The 20,153-nt window shown below is 35.0% G+C and overlaps 2 protein-coding genes across 5 annotated transcripts; one reads left to right on the top strand and one right to left on the bottom strand.

The window, feature by feature from the left end:
- Window positions 1-847: 847 nt before the first annotated feature.
- Window positions 848-4,618, bottom strand: LOC147407420 (putative cysteine protease RD19B). Its single transcript, XM_086435983.1, has 4 exons — window positions 4,109-4,618; window positions 3,905-4,024; window positions 1,567-1,813; window positions 848-1,391 (listed from the first exon to the last, which is right to left on the bottom strand). Exons 1-4 carry the CDS (start codon window positions 4,568-4,570, stop codon window positions 1,105-1,107), a joined length of 1,116 nt encoding a protein of 371 aa, XP_086292109.1. The 5' UTR covers window positions 4,571-4,618; the 3' UTR covers window positions 848-1,104.
- Window positions 4,619-10,872: 6,254 nt separating this feature from the next.
- Window positions 10,873-19,908, top strand: LOC147407419 (uncharacterized). 4 transcript variants are annotated; one of them, XR_015176794.1, is made up of 5 exons: window positions 10,873-11,418; window positions 13,679-13,718; window positions 14,840-14,912; window positions 15,046-16,357; window positions 16,497-19,907. XR_015176794.1 is itself a non-coding variant. In XM_086435985.1 (4 exons), the coding sequence occupies exons 2-4, from the start codon at window positions 13,711-13,713 to the stop codon at window positions 16,578-16,580; spliced, it is 639 nt and encodes a 212-aa protein (XP_086292111.1). In that variant the 5' UTR covers window positions 10,873-11,418; window positions 13,679-13,710; the 3' UTR covers window positions 16,581-19,908. The 4 variants fall into 4 exon arrangements, 2 of the variants coding, with proteins under 2 accessions (XP_086292111.1, XP_086292112.1); XR_015176793.1 differs by having other exon boundaries at window positions 14,840-16,357; XM_086435985.1 differs by having other exon boundaries at window positions 14,866-15,412; window positions 16,497-19,908.
- Window positions 19,909-20,153: the final 245 nt, after the last annotated feature.

Genomic DNA, 20,153 nt, shown 5'->3' with positions numbered 1-20,153 from the left:
TCTTCGTATGTTTGGATTGAGAGAAGTGTCTTCATATGTTTAGACTGAGAGAAGTGGAGAGAAGAGAAACTCATTAAGAGAAGGGAATAGAAATTCAATTTTTCTCCATGTTTGGATTGATAAAGAGAGAACTTAAGACAATTTTGAAATTTTAAAATACCTTAAAAAAAGATCGAGAGAAAGAGAGAGAGAGAGAGATAGTTGGAATTATAAAATATTTTAAAAGGATTTCTCTCCACTTTTGGAGAGAGAAAATTCACCTTTTTTTTTTCCTCCTCTCCAATTATTTTCTCTTCTCTCCCCACTTAACAATCCAAACAAGAGAAATGGAGAGATTCATTTATTTTCTCTTCCCTTTTCTTCTCTTTTCTCCATTTCTCCCAATCCAAACACCTCCTTAAGAGTGTTTAGGTTGTCAAAATAATAGATTGCAATAATGGGTGCATAGACTTAAAGCAATATCAAGCTGCTCAAAACACCCAGCGACTGCAAGTCTAGTAAGAACAAAAATTTGCTTGCATCAAATGCTTGATTTTCAATATTTGCACCTCCTACAGATTCCTTAAAAAAAATCAGAAAAACCAACTCTCCAATTAACCGTGCCTGATTTGGGACTAACCCACATACAAGAGGCCTTGTTGGGTTAAGATAAGAATGGGAACCAACCTAGTGCACAGTGCTCGGCTCTGATGTAAAATTACAGTGGCTTTTTCCCAACTTATTATTTTGCCATTTCACAGTGCTCCAAGTACAGCTCTATCCCAGCGGTGACAAATGACTGGTCCAGGCTGATGCACTTGTAAGTTGCAGATACCATTTTCACCATCCAAGGGATCACAACTTAATATAACTTAAACCAGAACTTTTCTGTTTCATCTGATAGAATTATTACTGAATAGTAATAGAGGTTGAAAGCAAACAAGTCCACATACAATATATACAATGCAACCATAATTCATCTCCTATACAGACCGAAAGCACAAATAGTTCTTGTTGATGTACACACTTAATTCTTGATAGCTAGGCTAAGACAATGGAGCTGCAATCATCATATAATACTTCCTACATATGCATCTATAAATCTTCAAATGATAACTTCAGAACTTACTGGGCGTGGGTGTGAATAGCAGCCGCAGTCACAGTTGAGACCATGGAGTCAACCCCACAAATATTGTTACCCCTGCAGATCTTGTAGTATCCATTCTCTCCCCAACTTTCCCCCCAAGAATTCTTTATAATCCAGTATGGCTTGTCTTTCAGACGGATGGGTGCAAAACCTGCAGAGCCGTACCCCACCAACAGCACCCCATGATCCAGCAGTCGCTTTGAGCATATGTATGGGCATGAAACTCCCCCAATGTATGTCTGCATGAAAACTGCATTGATACCCACTGCATCCATGGAAAGCAAATGGAAATTATTATTATAGTCTATAGTCCTTTATCACCTGTTTTCAGCCATCGATGAATTGAGATCACTAAACCCACAATCCAAATATTAGAAAAAGTTAATACAAATAAAAAATTAAATTAAATTCCACTATGGGTTTCTTTAACAGGCACTCACCAGCAAGAGGACCATGTTTCACAAGATTGGCAGCAATTTGTTCTTCATCGAGGGAGACGACGCTAAAGTTTGACACTGATGCAGCAATTTTAGTCTTGTCAAATTTGCACGCACCACGATCAGTCCCAGTGTATGGGTAATCTTCTTCTCGCTGAAGTCCACCAGCTTTGAGTGCATATTCAAAGGCGCTATTCATCAGCCCACCATTACACCCAGCATCGCATGCACCTGCTTCTGCTGGATCACACTGCCAAAGAGAAGAAAAAATGATTTAAGTCAAAAGAGAAGATAATGAGAACAGCTTGACAAAGGGCTGGAACTGAAGCAAAATTCAAGTCAATGAGGAATGATTGACAATTACAAGATAATTTACCTTACACTTAAAGGAATGGAACATGATTCTTCTTCTCATAGTAAGCTAATAGAAACTCCATTTAACATTTACCTCATCATTTTAGGGTACACTAAAATGCATCTCAAAAGAAATTGTCTACAGGAAAATGTTACACAATTGGAAAGTGGACATGCTGACAAACAAAATTGACATGGAAAGTTTGGTTCATAAGGGTAGATAATACTAAAGAGAACTAACTACACCCATCATATGTATGATCTTTATAAGATGTCGCTATTTTAGAGAGCTTACGAATAATGAACATAGTAGTAGGAAAAGGTAGAGATCTTAATTTCTAACAGTTCATGGGCATACTTGGTCACCCACTGACTTTACCAACTTAGCAAGCTGGCACCTTGATTGAGCTTTAGCACATGATCCTTCCGTTTCTTTCAGAGAGTTATTAGCCTATATCATCTTGAATGTTTTTTCTTTTCTTTTTTTTTTGGGGGGGGGGAGGGGGGGCACTGAGGTATCCGGGCTTCATAGAGCACCCAAATAATCCCCAAGACACGTGCAGTCCCCTCCTGACACACGCACCAGGTAATTTCTGGGAGAAATTCCTGAGGTGGCCCCAAAAGGGGGGAGTCGAACTCAAGAGCTCCGCTTCTTTTCATTGAAAGAAAATTCAATGAATAGAAAAATAATGCATGTTAATATGCTAAATTGTAAGGCGATCTATAAAAGAGATGTTTCAATATTCAACACATGTTACACATGGATCATTTTTTTTTCTCAAAATATAAGATTATTGAATCTCCCCAATTCCAAACCATAGTACTACAAAATGTCGATAATCATGCTTGTCTTAACTCATGTTTTGAATCTCTAAATCAAGTAGGTAAATTGAATTGGATGGAAAATGAATTAATCTATAGATCTCCACAACCCAATGAACTAATATATAACATGGGTTATCATTTCCACAAGAACAAGTTTTCCTCTAATCCTTGATATAATATATTTCCCCGGGTCCTACCTTGTAAAGAGGTTTAATCTTACGTCATACAAGATTGTTACATAGTATTATTCCATGTAAGAACTCTCTCTAACTTGGTTTATAATTCTTTCTTGACCTATATTTGTATTGAAATAATTATAAAATTTTTATAAAGTAAGATGGATTAGAAGATGCTTAGTCATCTTATCACATTTTATTAAGATAATAAATATTCAAAGGGGAATGTTAACGTCCAACACCTCATGGGGACCTTAGCACTGTCCACCAAATTCACTTTTAAACAATTACTCTCCCCATTTTGTCTTTTAGTGAAAAAGACAAGGGTATGTTGGTCTTTTACATAATAAATACTAAGGACATTTTAGTCATTTGATTTAAATATTTTTTTTAAGTAAATACTTTATACATTTATTAAAGACATAATAAATGTATTTATTATGTAAAATACTAAAACACACTTGTCTTTTTTACTAAAAAGTTTACTAAAAAGATAAAATGAGGTGTATTATTGGAAAAAAAAAAAGTGGTGGAATGTCCTATGAGGTCTTGACATTAACATTCCCCATATTTAAATGATTAAAATTAGTTATTTTTATCCTAAAAAAATAAAATAAAAATACAATAGCCCAATAGACCCGGACAAGATCTATGCCAGTCCATGTAAAGGTTGATTCATATTGAATGTCTCGTTCGGGAGTCAACTTGGTCTCGAACGATTTTCAAAACCATAGATAAAAGGGCAACTATGAGTTGAGGGTGAAGATCGAGTCTACCAAATCTTTCAACCACCATCATCAAGAAGATTACAATTTCTGTAAGTCTTGAAATAAAGCAAAATACAGCCATCAAGTCAACCCACCAACTGAATAGATAGAGATAAACCAAAACTAGCACATAAATCATAAAAATTAAAAATTAAAAATTATAACGAGTCAACGAAATATGCTCCTCAAACAAAAATCAAAGAAATAAAGAACGCAAACCTCATGATCACAGTCCACAAGTTGTTGCTCACTAAGGCTAATAAGATTCCCTGTCGCAAGAAAATTCGCTCCCTCTAATGCTCCAGTAGTGCTGAAAGACCAACACGACCCGCAAGAACCCTAACCCCAAATCAAAGTCAAAAGTCAAAGCATAAAAATAAAATTAATCTAAAAATATATATTTTTATTAAACGGCGTTAGCACCTGATCCTTAACTTCAGTAACGGCTCCGTGATCTCTCCAATCAAAATCGGACGGAAGATCGTTTGTCGGAAGAATCGCAGCCTTCTGAGCATCAGCAGGTAATTTCAAAGGCCTCAAACCAAGCTGAGTCCTTCGGAACTCCTTTGGTGTAAGATCGGAAAACTGCGTGATACCATGGACGGCGGACGGATCAAGCTTCTGGTGCAGTTTAGCGCGGCGCAAGTTAGACTTGAACACCGAAAATCGGTGAGCATGTTCTTCCGAATCGGCGTATGTTTTGCCGAACTTCTTAACGAAGTTGGTGAAGTGGTGTTCGGCGTTTAAGAGAAGATCGTCATCGTGTGATACGACTTGACGGATCAAAAGATCGTCCGAATCATCGGATGATACAGTAGAAGCGGTTGCAGCAAAGAACAGTGAGGCGGAGAGAAGGAGGAGAACGAAGCGAGAGAAGAGATCCATGATTTGGGGGGGTTGTTGCAGAGAGAGCTTCGATCTGATGTCAATTTTACAGGAATATATGGATTTCAAGAGTTGGGTAGGTAATTTTTAGCGAACGAAATTTTGACACGTGATGACCTTTTTTTCTTTTCGCCTCGGGATTGGGTTGGAATAAATGGTTGGTTGTTTTCAACGACGTGTTAACCTATCCGATATCCTGACAATAAATCCAAGGGTCATAATATGTCCAATTTTTAGTGACGTAATTACTCCAAAAATTGGACAAGATTCATTTGACCAATGAACCCCAAGGTGGTCCGACGTAGAAGATATTTAAACAAAATTTAAACATTGATGTTGAAAGGGGCATTAGAATCTTATGATAGGCTTCATATTTCTACGGTTGAATTTGATAACTTTGATGGACTTTTTAATCTGGGTTGAGGCTCACCACGGTTAAGTTAGGAGGGAAAACGCAGACTTCCCCTTTGGCTGCTGGTGAAAAATGGGTATTGTAGATGTGATCATTGTGGTCACCTCGAAATCTTCACTCTTTGGATCGAATGGTGTGAATCTCTTCGAAATTATCTCTTTTCTCTGTTCCACATAGCCTTCGATGCCAAGTTAGTTCCATAGAAATTTTAACATAATATCAATGCAAGAAAATTATGTATCTTTGAATGTGGGGGTCTTCTTCTATTTATAGAGAGATTTCTATTTTGCACGTTTTCCTTTCTTATTCCCTTTTATTTTGGTATAAGGGACATGCAAAATTCCTCAATTAGAATCCTTATTAAACGATGGCATTAAAATCCCATGAATCCAAGGATTTGTGGGCTTTCTACTTACGAAATTCTATTTTTTCAACTATGATCCTAGTCCATCCCCTCGATCATGCACTTGAGTGGTACCAATCACTGGATCAATACCTTACTTTCAGACAATCCTTCAAACCTTGGGTGACACATGTCATTATCCTAAAGTTTAGAGAATATATCCCTCCACAAGTATGGTGGAAAAATCAAAGTCTATTATTTGCTTGCATTTAGAAAATACAGAAGGGTAAAAAAGAAAGGAGAATAATAATAAATAAATAAAGGAGAGAATGAGAGAGGAGGAGGAGGAGAAGGAGGTGGTGATAAAGAAGAAGAAAAAGAAGAGAGATAGAGGGAGTGGGAAGGAGAGGTGGGCGATCAACATTGGAAACAATGATGGAGATGATGGCGATGGTAATCAACGACGGTGGACGTGGCGATGATTGTGGTGATGGTGATGGTTGGAAAGTAGAAGGGAAAAATTAGAAAGATTATACCTTAAATTTGGGGATGAATTTTACTTTTCTATGGTCTAGGTAGGAAAAATAAAATCCAACCTTTCTTAGATTTTTGAATGAAAGTGAAAATTTATTTTTCATTGAAAAATTTAATAAAACACATGAAAAAGAGTTTTCCATCCTATTTTTCACGCCTAATCAAATACACCTTATGAATCCCAAGTATGTCAATTGTGATTGATGGAGAACCTTGATTGTGGGTTGGGGCTAATGTTTTCCTACTTTTATGTCTGCACAACATTTAGTTATGGATAAAAAAAAATATTTAGTTATAATGTACTATTGAATAAAATTAAATCTTACATGCCAAAGTGATCCAAAAAACTGAATTTAGTCGGTTTGGATCTTTGGGGGTAGATTCAAATAAAAAAAAGGGTTGAATAATGGTAAATAAAATATTATTATAAACTTTCAAATAAGTAAAAAAAGGAAGGGAGGAGGGTTCTAAACTCGAGACGGATCTGGATCCAAGTCTGGATTTGGATCCAAATCCAAATCAATACAAAACAAATCGAATTTGAATATGGACATACTTAGATATGACCCAGGTTTAACCCATTTCATGCCCCACACTAAATAATACATGATCCAATATCTATGTCTTAATTTTTTCAAAAGAAAATTGAGAAAATCCTACAAGAAAATCTATTATTAGCTATCATCTTAAAAGCGAATAGAACATATATTTTTCATTTCTTGTTCATCAAAATTTTAATATATATACTTTTAATTTTTATTTTATCTTTTTTTTATGGGAAAGCTGGACTTGAACCCACAACCTCAAGGTTGCTTTGCAAAGTGTCAAACCAACCAAGCTATGGGTTTAAGCCCATTTTTATTTTGGGTTAGGATCCCTTGAGTCCTAAAAATGACTTGTGAAAAAACACATGATCCCACCCTTTTAATGAAAAATCCAATGGTTGAGATTTATCTTGGAGATAAGTAAATCCGAGATTTATGTTATCAAGATACTCACAAATCTCAACCATTGGATTTTGTGTTTAAAGGGTTAGGATCATGTGTTCTTTTTTTCATGAGTCATTCTTATGAGTCAACGGATCCCAACCCTTTTATTTTATCTTTGTAGTTATAATTTTAGTTGCCCACATCTCTTATTTCAAGCAATAGGTTTTAATTGCCTATGCCTCTCTTCTCTAAGTCGGTAAAATTTTAAACTAATGAAATGCCCTTCACGGCTTGGTTAATGTTTTCAAACAACTAACGGCATGCCCTCTAGACCTCGATCTTCTCTAAGGACCAATGAAAATAACTTTAACGAAAATCTTGTATACTTCTTCCAAACAGTCTATTTTAAAGCTCTTCAACCACTGTGGCAAATTATTTATTGAATCTCATCCCCAATCAATTGTTTTCAACTCCACCTTATCCTTCATAGAAGACTTCAGTAGTTACCTCATGATCTTCCTTAGTAGAAAACACTTGAAATTTCTATAAAACATTTTGTCACCATTTGTTTCATAAGTGGAATTTTTTTTACTACTCTATAAAGTAGGTTTTTCTTAACCATTTAAAAAATAAAAAATTCATCATTTTTTTTTATCCCTTAATTAAAAATAAATAACATATTTATAACACCCATACGTTTTGAAGAATATTTGTGAGTCTTAACATGTTTTTTTCCTTTCCCTTTTTTTCTTCTTCTTCTTTTTCTTTTGAGTGTTTTAGATATCCTTTTATTTTTGTGAGTGTTTCCCTTTGAGATATCCTTTTATTTTTAAGTTGACGTTGTACCCCCCATGAACAATATCTTCTGTTGAGAATAATGGAAAAGGACCTAGATACCCATCCTCAATTTGTAGCGAAAAACCCTTTATTTTTCATCACCAATCTTAAGATTCTATCTACTTCAATATTTAAGCCTTGGAGAAAGATAAGATTTTTGGATAAATATAAAAAACTACGATGGACTGAAACTAAGGTTGAATAGATCAAAAGAAATTTATCATGAAGGTTAAAGAGCTTGGAGGTGACATTATTTTGGAGAAAAATAAGGATCTTTTGACTAGAAGTTGAAGATGATGATCTTTAAATTATTTAACATTGATCTATGATAAAAGACCATTATTATTATTATCTTGTTTTTTGAGATTCCATTAAACTCGATTGATCAATTTATTTTTATTATTATTATTTTTTATTATTATTATTATTATTATTTTTTTTTTTTGGGGGGGGGGGGGGTTGTTCATGGATTATGAGACAAAAAATTGTTGATTCGGGGGGTCCTAATTATAGTATCTCATAAATGTGGGCATCCACCATACTCAAATACACAAGAGGATCACTACTTACCTAAATTTGAAATTAAGTAATCTCATACCACCATAGAAAAATATTGTTTTATTGAATACCATGGACTACACAATTAACATTTGTAATGTGTAGTCTATATTTAAGTAAGATTATAATTAAGTAATGCACATGAATTAGTTGGAGTGACCATCATGCTTTGGAGGGGAAATATGAGGAAAATTTTGTTTTTATTATGAAGGATAATTTATGATTTTGGATGATAAATTAAAGTTGGAAGGGGAGAAGAGGAAAGATAATTAAATGGGTCCCTCAAAATTTATAATTGGGTGGTATGTTTATCTTACTGAATGAAAGTTTGTTTCCCCCAAAAAATGGGCCTTACAATTATGTTTTGTTATATAAATTAGAGTTTGCCCATGTTTATGGCATTGACATTCTCTTTTGTATTAAAGGTGTAAAAGTGAAAAAAATAAAGTTGGAGGACTTAAAACAAAATGAGGTTAAAGATGAAAAATAATTAAATAGATTAAAAAAGTAAAAATAAAATATAGAAAAGTTGGAAGGGTGAAAGTAGAGGAAATAAAGTGGGTCTCACAAGATTATATTTTGATGGAAGATTCATCTTATAAAATTATATTTGATGGGACGTTTACCCCCTTAAAAAAAAAATTTGTAACAACTATGGGCTTACAATTGTGTTTTATTATATATATTAGAGTTCGCATGACACAAGCACAACAGTAGCCCTTGAGACCTAATAAGTTCATCTCAAGGATGAATAGGCCGACTTGGTCTTAGACAGAGATTTGGGAAAAAGAGGAAGGACTTCGACAGAAGGAAGAGATATGCAATAAGTGGCATCAGGAGCTAAAATAGAAGGAGAGTGATAGATTTTGTGATGATAGAAATCAAGCTTACGATCGATTGCACTAAAAGGAGGAGAAATCAGGAGGAGCTATTCAAGCAACTAAGGATTCTACTGCAGCAGTGCGAAGCGCATGAAAATGAGAAGTTGAAGCCGTTGCTGCCAAGGCAAAGATCCTCTTTGGGGGTTAAAGGGGTAAAAAATGAAAAATATAAAATTGGAGATGTATTAAAAAATTCTTTAAAGTCAAGAAAATATATAAAAGGAAAAAATAATCAAATTAGAGAGGTGTTATTGAAAAAAGAAAAAGATATGGTGGGAGAGAGAGAGTAAAGATAATAAGATTAAAGAGAATATGAGGAAAGCTAAAATAGAGTTACAATAAATGGATGAGATGTTTGTCCCCTACAAGTGGGTCTTATCATTGTGTTTTCCTTTATTTGTTTCAATTTAAAAGAGTCATACTACCTTCAAAAGGAAATCTAACAAATGTTGATATATATATATAGGGTCAAGTTCCGTAGACACATAAAGCTACTCATAAAACGACAACGTTTTTGTCTTATATGGTTAAAAAGGTTTGGAATGGGCTGATTTTTTGTGAGGATGATCTCTGTGGTGTGGGAATCATCCTTGCAAAAAATCATTCCATTTCAAAACTTCTAACCTCATCAAAAATGATTTACAAAATTGGACAGTCTAAATTTTTTAACTTGTAAACATGGGGTTAGAAGTTTCATAATGGGCTGATTTTTGGCAAAGATGATCTCCTCACCGTAAAGATCATCCTCACAAAAAATCAGCCCATTCCAAACATTTTTACTCATATAAGACAAAACACGTTGTAGCTTTATGAGTAGCTTTATGTGTATACGGATCCTAATCCATATATATATATGGGAGCGGTTCGGTAGCCCTAAAGTTTGCCAAGTTCGGTGCCAAACATTTTTTGTAAATCACTTTTGATGGGGTCAGAAGTTTTGGAATAAGCTGATTTTTTGTGAGGATGATCTCTATGGTGAAGAGATTATCCTCACAAAAAATTAGCTCATTTCGAAACTTCTAACCCTAGTTTACAAGTTGAAGAATCGTGGACCGTCCAATTTTTGTAAATCACTTTTGATGGGGTTAGAAGTTTTTGTGAGGATGATCTCTATGGTGAAGAGATCATCCTCACAAAAAATCAGCTCATTTTGAAACTTCTAACCCTAGTTTACAAGTTGAAGAATCGTGGACCGTCCAATTTTTATAAATCACTTTTGATGGGGTTAGAAGTTTTGGAATAGGCTGATTTTTGGTGATGATGATCTCCTCATCATAGAGATCATCATCATAAAAAATCAGCTCATTCCAAAGCTTCTAACCCATATTTTGAAAAATGTTTGGCACCAAACTTTAGGACTGCTGAACCGTCCCATATATATATATATATATATGAGTAGCGTTCAATGGCTAACTTTTTGGCAAAACATTTTTCAAAACATGAGTTGGAAGTTTTGGAATGAGCTGCTTTTTGGTGATGATGATCTTTATGGTGAGGAGATCATCATCACCAAAAATCAGTCCATTCCAAAACTTTTAATCCCATCAAGAATAATTTACAAAAAATGGATGGTCCACGATTTTTCAACTTGTAAACATGGGTTAGAAGTTTTGGAATGGGCTGATTTTTTGTGAGGATGATTTCCTCACCAAAAATCAGCCCATTCCAAAACTTCTAACTCATGTTTTGAAAATTGTTTTGCCAAAAAATTAGCCATTGAACGAGAATCTATATATATATAGATTTTTTTTTTTTTAAATCTATAAAATACGCAATCTATTCTGATTTGAAAGTCAATGAGAGAAAATTAATAAAAATATCCTTTTGGTTTAAGGATATTGACCATCTCGACTTGGTTGAGGTCGAATCTGCTTTTAGTTGGATGAATCTCTCATCTTATTCATACTATATCCTTTAATTGTGTTTTAATCGTGACGATAAGATCTAGGATTGTATCAATTGGTATCGGAGTGATGTTCCCCGAATCCTTCAGGAATGCAAAACTGCCTCTGCAATCACTACGCAAACTTGAAATCTGAATATATTTGTCAACACGACTCCATTGAATCAACAATTTTAAACATCATCACAACTCACCAGCATCTAACCACCAATCACCGCCCCCATCTTCCCTTGTTCCCACAACTAACACTGTGAACTATAGCTTGCCAGTACAACCCAACCAGCGACTGTCCCAACCTATTGGAGATAAACCACATAGTTCATCGATCTGAATTATTGTTACAGTCACACTGTCCATTCTTCAACACAAAAACTTGATGCCCTTGTTAATTTTATCAACTGTTAAGATATTGAATTTGAAGGAGTTAGGGATTTGCTCATCAAGATCACAGGTCAGATCCACACCCTTCTTTCATCAATAGTTTATTTACCCTTAGCGTCATTCATCGAGAGTTTTAAATCAATCACCATCATTGGCTTTATTTTGGTCTTCTTCTAGTAAGAAGTCTATCCATTTCTACTGGTTGTAGTCATTATCAAGCTCTCTTGATATTAGGGTTTAAAATTATAAACCCTAATAAAGACAACACAGCCACCTAATACTGTATGCCAATCTCCAGCCCATTTAATCATTATTTAGAACAAAGTCCATTCTCATCATTTGACCCCAACTCACCCACGTGCTAAACCTGCCCACCTATTTACCTATTTCCCCAATATTCAGCCCTTTGTTTTGAATGTTTTATTACCTTTGTAAAGTATGCAGGTGCAAATCAGTATTTTACTTTGTGCTCCATAGAATCATTGCTATTCTCCATTTTAATGATTGAATGGGTCAAGTTCAGTTTTGGAAACATTTGGAAATCCTTGCCTTGCATACACACAAGACTTTGAAGTTAAGGAGGTTGAGCACTTTAAAACTTTGTGACATTGAAACATAAGTTCATGTAGCAATGTCCCATTCCCTGTGTTGTGCAGTTGTGGGGCTTTGCCTATGCTTCAAAGTATGAGGAAGCAGTTGTGGGGTTTGTCACACATTTTCTATTATATTATCAAAAACTGAAGCTGCACCCTATCTAAGGGTTGCAAGGACCCCTCAAGAATCAATACTTACATTTAAAAGGCATAAGTACTCATTAGCCATATATATTGCTCGATCCCAATTACGCCCTAGGTTCCCTCCTGAACTTTTGAAAATCACTTTTTTGGTAAGTTTCTAATATTAAGTATTTCCATGGATTATTGAATTTACTTTTTTTTTTTTTTGGCCATGGTAGGTGTTACATTGTCATGTTGTTTTGTGTTTCACTCTTTTGCACTTAATGAGTTTTCCCATGAGAATTTTACACTGATATGTATTGACAGTATGAATGCTTGGTATAATAATATTAGATCTTTCTAGAAAGCCTAGGACATCTTTTAGAGCTAAAAGACTTGGATCTTTCTATCAATTATTTAAAAGGTGTTTATCCAAGGTTAATTTTGCTGAATTCTCCAGATTCTAATATTTGGATATGAGTTCCGACTCTTTCATTGTTGGATTAATTATAGATGTTGGTGATTGAAGATTTATCATTCAACAATAGGTCATTTGCATGCACTACAATCATTGCACTCGAGCAATAATAGTTTTATTGGAAAGCTCCCCCTGATCTTGCAAAACTACACACTCATAGTTTTACCTTGGAGTGAATAATTTTATGATTTTTTATTTCAAGTAATTATGTAAATGCGAAAAATGTTGTTTAATTATGTGCCTGAAACTGTAGGGAGAACTCTGAATGACCCATGCTGTAGGCACGGGCATTAACTAGTGAGATGACATATATACTGAACTTTTGACTTCAGGACTAAGGAAGATTTGGCACAAAAGATACTTAAGTAGTAGGGAGAACTCTGATTATAGTGAGAGGGGTTAAGAATATACTTGGAATATTAGCAAAAAAGAATATGGCTTCTCTTTTCCAGTTCCACCAAATTAGGGAGAAAATGAGTGTTTGCTTTATCTGGCTGCAGTGGGTCCTTTGTGGTTCTAATGATCACCGATTCCCAATTGGTAATCATTAGAACTTGGCAATCAATCGTCAGTGACCCAATAAATGAGGATAGAGATTGATTGCCCTGTAATTTAGTTTTGAATTTTTCTGAGTTTTACATGTCTCTATGAACCATAGTAGCTTGCAACTTAGACAACATATTTTTATTTAATGATACAAGAAAATATGGTCTGGACTTATTGTTCTTGTTTCTCTTGTTCCTTTGTTTGGTGTCGGATGACTGGATAACCAACCTTAGACCAAAAAAGTTCATTTGTAAATAGCATTTTGAGATGGAGAGGCAGGAATTTTTGTTAAACTTGAAGGTGTTGGAGTTGTGTGAGTTTTCACTTAATCATTTTGGGTTGTGGTGATAGATGATTCTTGAGGTATCATTAGTATTGAAATTAAGACAATTTCTTATAGAAATGGTGGGATTATTGTGGAATGATGTAAATATTGAGAATACTTAAAATTTAGGGAATAATTAAAATTTTGAATTATAAATTAATACGATGGCTTTTTCTGTACCTAGCATTGCGATACCATTGAATATTTTTCTTCTTCCAAACTATCTTAAATGTGAATTGACAAGATTGCTACACTACTTTGGCAGAGGCAAACGTCTTATACCAATGGAGAGTGGAGATGCTAAGGTATGTAAATCTGTCTTGTCTCCTTTGAGAAATCCTAGATTACAAATTTACAGATTGTAGTTATCTAAGACAAATGTAAAAATTTAAGAAATTGGTTTCTCAAGGAAAATTATAGGGAGTCATTGCAGTAATATATAATTTTGGCAAATTGTCCTTCTAATTGACGATGTCACGATCTTTGTTGCATATTCTGAAACCATCTCAATTTGACTCTTTTCAGTTTCTATTATTATTATTGTCTTCTATGCAAGTATGGTTTTTATACTTTTAGTTTACCATCCAGAACATGGTCTATAGAAACAAATGAATATAAGTTTGTATTTCTACTAGAAAATAAAAGCCACTGTTAGTATGTGATATAACTGTAATTTTCCTAACAGTTGACTTCAATAGGAAAACGGAGGGTAAGAAGATAGGGATTGAATGAGTATCCCAACTGGTATTGGATCATGCACTTATGCATTTCCATCCATTTGAGAAGCAAGCTTCACCAATAAAAAGAAAAGAGTTCAATTCTATTTGGGAAATGGGTCCATAGGTGAAATAAACTGAAATCGGTCAATTCAGTGTTTGGATTTGCCTTGTTAACAAATGTTTATGTTAAGCTGTGTTAAATAAACTGAAAATAGCCGACTGTCCAAAAGTGAAATTCAGTCACATTTTCTCACCTCTCTCCCTCATTTAACGACCAACATAAGTTAATTTCATGTGGTTTTATTTGGACCCGCGTCTGTTTGCTCTTTATTTAACTACTTGGCACCTTTTTTTTTTTTTTTTGGATATCGTGGGTAACCCCAACTATACAGCATCGTAAACCTTTGGTTGTGGATGAATGTGATATACTTCCCATTACATCAAGAGTGGTATTAGTCCCACCTTCTTCAAGGGCCTTTGACCATAAGATGATGAAGTATCCAACCAAGGTCTTAAATGATGCTATCGGGTTGTGAAAGATGCAGGGGGTTGGAACTTAACACAAATATTACATGCCAAGTAAACTGTGTGAAATTATACTAACCTGATTATTCTAAATTTAACTCTCTTTTTTTTTTTTTTACCCCCCGAAGTGGAATTGGTTAAATTATGAAGCTATTTGTCTAAATTGTGGCTGTTTTTGTCAGGAGAATGACTAGTGTGCTGTAAGCAGGACTCTCAATGGTGAAGGTGAAAGCACAAAGGTTACATCCCCATTAGGTATTTCTTTAGAATTGAGATGCACAAGAAGGGGAAGTGACAATAATTGGTGTTGCTTAGCTATGGTTGTGCCTGGCAAAGCCTCTTTTGAGCAGCATTGCTCATCTGAACTAAAGGTCTATGTTCGTTGTAGGAGACGTAGTCGAATTAACGAGGAGAGTATAATACCAAGTTGTGAAGGTGTTGGAGCTGAGGAGGAGACAACCATAGAGGGGAAGATGTTTGGTGGTGAAAATGGAATCATTAGGCCAAAGAGGAAGAGTGTTTCTGGTTATAGAAAATTGGGAGGTAAGAAGAAGGGTTGTGTAAACATGGAGAATGTGAATGAAGAGGAGTGTGCTGTAAGCAGGATTTGTACAAGGACGTGGAGGGGACTTTACTTTAGGAAGGAAAGCAATGATTGGTGTTTTGATTGGTTGGCACATGAAAAGCAGAATTCCTTTTTGGATATTCAGGGAAAAGAAATGGGTGGGAATAAAATCATGAAGATTGGATTGTTAGTGAGTTCCTTTGCCCTTCTATTGTTGTTTTATTTGTTTTTCATCGGTAAACTTAGCTGGTGATTTACTGTGGTTGTAGTGGTTATTAGTGTATAAGGGAGTAAAGAGTTCGGTCCTTATTTCAATTTGAGTAGTCTTGTCTGGAAGCATCATGGGGATTCTTTTAAGTGAACAACAAAGAAATAAAATTTGTAGGTATTGTTCCCTTTAGCTCCAATGCAAGCTGGCCAGGATAACATGCATCCTCTTCAGTCATACATGCTTGCACTATCTACACATTACAAAAAGTTCTACAAGTAACCATTCATCTGAATTATGTATGCACACTTGTAAGTTGTTTTCTTTTGATACATAGATGTCCACATCATTGGTTCAATCTTCATTTAGAATTGTAAATTAGTTTTTTGTGTTCAGGGCATCAATTTATGAGATTAATCTCATAAATGTATTAAAATTTTCTTGTACAATTCAGGGGATGAATTGTTTGACATGATTTTGACAGTAATTTGTGTGGAAAGTGACTTCTCTTAAGAAACTTACCTGTTTTTACTATTGAACTTTCCTTATTCATGTGGAAGCTTATCAAGGAATCACTATTATGTTGGTGTGTGATTATGACTAGATTTTCCAGGAGTGTTTCACATTCATTAACATGTTTTGAAAGATAAACCAACAAAATCACCTTTTACTCATTTTTCTAGGGTGTATATGCCAATAATCTTTTATGTATATTAACAGTTATGAACATGAATAGCTATTTTGCTCATATTTTTTTTTTTGATATCGTGGTTGTCCCCACCCTTCGGATGGACTCCCACGGTCACACGCCGCCCTCTCAGAAATCCTACGTGCGATAAGTTGGTCAAGGGTCAACATGACCCTGGAGGGTGGCCCCAAGAAATTGATAGCTTCATGGGGTTTCGAACACTTGACGTAAAAGGTCATGTATGTCTGCTTGTCTATATGAAGAATGAAAATGATTTTTTAAAATTTTTTTGATATGGACACCTAAATAACAACCCCATCCCACTGCATTGTCACATACTATTTTCTTTAATGATTAGTTGTTTCCATTATATTTCAGATATTTTTATCAAGAGTGACTACACCTTTGGTAAAGATCAAGGGTCATCATCATCGAAGCTGTATCTTCATTTTTGGTTTGTAAATTATTGTGTTAACTTTCTAAATTATATTATGCCTTTTAACTTTTTGTCGAATGGTCTCACAGTCGGAATTGGGTGTTACCTGGGATGTGGATTTTTATGGAGTTGCTCAAAATTGGGGGTAGAAAAGAGAGGTAAACTCCCCATGATGAAGTTTGAACATCTCTTTTTAGTAACATTAGTCTCCCATCCAAAGTTGTTGTCGAAGTTGGAGAGGCCAATTGCTCTCTTCACAGGGTCAGAATTCCTTCCCTTTGTAGAGAAATTATAAAGTGTTATGTGGTTTGAAATTAAGATTACAAAAATTAGATTATTAGTTGCAATTGTGACTACTGTAAATATGTATGTTTCAGTCCCAACTCTTGGTCTTGTTGTTGTTCATGATATTATGGAATTAATGCATGCGGTTCCTGCTTGTGGCGTAGAGTGGTTACATAAGTAAGAAGAGAATAGAATCAAAAGAAGCAGATTTGACACAAATCGATCTCTTGGAAATCATAGTAGGGCCTGAGATCTTTGAGAAGGCTGCAAAATTCTATTAGTGTCAACTTTGAGATTACAGTCCACAATGTGGCAGCACTTCGTTGTGTCGCAAAGTATCTTGAAATGACAAATAATTATTGTGAAGGTAACCTGGCTGGCTGAACCTGGCTTTTTAGGTGCGTGCCTTGTGTTGAAATCTTGTGAAGATCTACTCTCAATGGATGAAAATCTCAAGTTTGTGCAAAGATGTATGGATTTCCAAAGTAGAAATGATGAAAGTACCATATGCAAGTACCGTTAGGTGTCTCATGTATGCTATGGTATGCACAAGATCTGGTTTTTCTCAAGTAATTAGTGTGGTTTCAAAATACATAACAAATCCAGGTAAAGAGTATGGAAAGCATTCAAGTGTGTCTTCATTATTTGAAAAGCACAAGAAACTTGCGAATAATGTTTGCAAGACAACATGGGGGTGCTAATGTGATTGTTTATGTGGATTCCGATTATGTCTAAGATCTTGACAAGTGGAAGTCTACTATGGGTTATGTCTTCACTTTGGGTAGAGATTCGATTTCTTGGAGATCAATGCTACAAACTACAAGTGCATCATCCACTACCGAAGCGGAGTATAGGCTTATAGTGGAAGACTCCAAGGAGGTTATATGATTGAGCTGGTTAGTAAACAAGTTGAGATTGAAAAGCTCAAATGTGACAGCCAAAGTGCAATTTGTCTTATCAAGAATCAAGTGTTCCATATTGGAACGAAATACGTTGATGTTAGATTCCATCGGATTCGAGATTGGGTCAACTCAGGAGAAATCAATGTTGAAAATGTTCATACAGATGAGAATGTTTTGGATTTTCTCGCTAAGCCAGTTACAAGAGACAAGTTCGACCATTGCTTGAACTTGCTTAATCTCATTGTTTGTTGAGATTGGAGGGTATCTTCCCACTTGAGGTATATAGAGATGAGATGTTTCTCATGAGGGTGGAAGTGTTATAAACACATTAAGATTTCAACATTTCTAAGGGTCTAAGAATTCTTTTGCCAGGGTGGAGATTGTTTAAGTATGACTCAAAACATATTGGGTTCGGTCCAAATGTGTTTTTGGGTCGGTCCAAGATAATTTGGGTTTGAATTACTAATTTATGTAAGTGACACACTTTTGTGGTTCTTGTAAAATGAGGGTTTTTTTTTTCTTTTTTGTTGTTGTTGCAAGTCCAAGTCTTTTCTAGTGGAAAGAATAGAGAAAGAAAGAAAATTTACGAAAGGAGAGGTTGAGAGGTTAGGAAAGATTGAGATCTAGAAGAAGGAGAAGCTAAGTGATAAGTGCTTCCTTATATCGATTTGTCTTGTTTTCTAAATAGTGAAATTGAGTTTCAACGTTGATAATTGAACGTAACATTTGGGTGAACCACGTAAAATCTTGTGTTGTGAGTATTATGTTCTTACTCTTTTTTTTTTGTGATTATTTATCTTTTTGCATTTGTTACTAATAGCTGAATTTTATATTTCATTGTCATTATCAAATAAGGTCTTCCAAGATGTGACACATAAGGTGTTTGATTAAATTATTATGTGGACATCTATAAGGTATTCACATACACAACAAACTTTTTGGCCTCCTTTTTATGGATTGTATATGATTTTCGGTTCTAGAACTGGTTCAATTCTTGCTTTTGTGAAAAAGACGTAGAACCAGCTCAATAGGTCTTGAAGAGAAAAAAAGAAAGGGAAGGCTTGCTTTTGACCAACAATATTAGCACAAAACTAGTTCCATGTTGAAAACGAATGAGTCAAGAAATAATCTTGAACTGGACTAGGGTATGGGATTCTGAAAGTTTGGTGTTTTGGGCTGAATTTGGATCTGGGTATAAAATTAAATGGGCTTTAGTATACAGTGTACAGTTCTGGGTTAACCCTGGACTGACCGTTTTCTCTCCCATCATTGTTTAGAAAATTAGTACTTCTTTACTTCACAAATTATGTAATAGAGGATGCCTTCAAAGTCTGAACCACATCTTTCTATCAGGAAGGCAAACACGTTGTCTAGAATTCAAATTCGATCTCTTCTTAGTTCTTGCTTAAGGCACTCACTTGCAAACACTTGATCAAGAATGAGAAATATAATAATAAGCTTATTACTAGGATTGTTAATGGGCCTGGCTGGGGCTTGACTTCTGATAATTTTTTAATCGGCTCTGCTTGACCTTGCATCATAAAATTAAAATTCAGGCCATGGGCAATTCTACTCATCACAGTTTGAAGGTCTAATTGTGGGGTGGCGTATGCTAAATGTGTCATCATCATGCCAACATTAATTGACTTAATATAGCATTAGAAGGCTTCAAATTCGTGATAATAATGAAACACAATGAAAAAGGATCACCTTGCCTGATCCCTCTTTGGAAAACTATATAATTTAGTCACCATAACTAGTTGTCTGCCATAACATCTTACACGCCTTTCTTCTCCGTCATAATTACATAATTACGCTCATTACAGCATTAAGGTCATCCACCACTCCGACAAATCTATCAGATTCTTCCTGATTGCCACACCATGTTGACCCTTATTCCAGGTTGTGGAACAAATGTTTTTAGAATCTTTTATGAATTTAGGTACAACATGTGAGGATGTAAAATTCTTCCCTTGACGACTTTATCCTTAATTGATGATGTTTAATCCTTCTTATTTTTTAGTTTGTTTTTTTTTCACTTTGCTATAAGTGAGAACAAACAACTTAAAGAGCAATGAATATGTGGATTAGGCTGTGTTTAGATTGAGAGAAATGGAGAGAAGAGAAGAGAAGGGAAGAGAAAATAAATGGGTTTCTCTACATTTCTCTTGTTTGGATTGTTAAGTGAGGAGAAAAGAGAAAAGAATTAGAGAGAAAAAAAAAGAGGAGAGTTTTCTTTCTCTCCAAAAGTGGAAATAAACCCTTTTAAAATATTTTATAATTTCAATTCTGCCTTTCGAACTCTTTTTAAGGTATTTTAAAATTTCAACTCTGCCCCTAAAAGACTATTTGGATTTAATGGAGGGAAGGACAGTTGACTGCAACACAGTGCCTTGAATGAACTCTTCCCGA

Source organism: Akebia trifoliata, chromosome 3 (genome assembly GCF_017979445.1).
Source record: "Akebia trifoliata isolate Shusen 1 chromosome 3, ASM1797944v1, whole genome shotgun sequence".
NCBI lineage: Eukaryota > Viridiplantae > Streptophyta > Magnoliopsida > Ranunculales > Lardizabalaceae > Akebia > Akebia trifoliata.
This window is presented reverse-complemented; position numbering and strand designations above follow the sequence as displayed.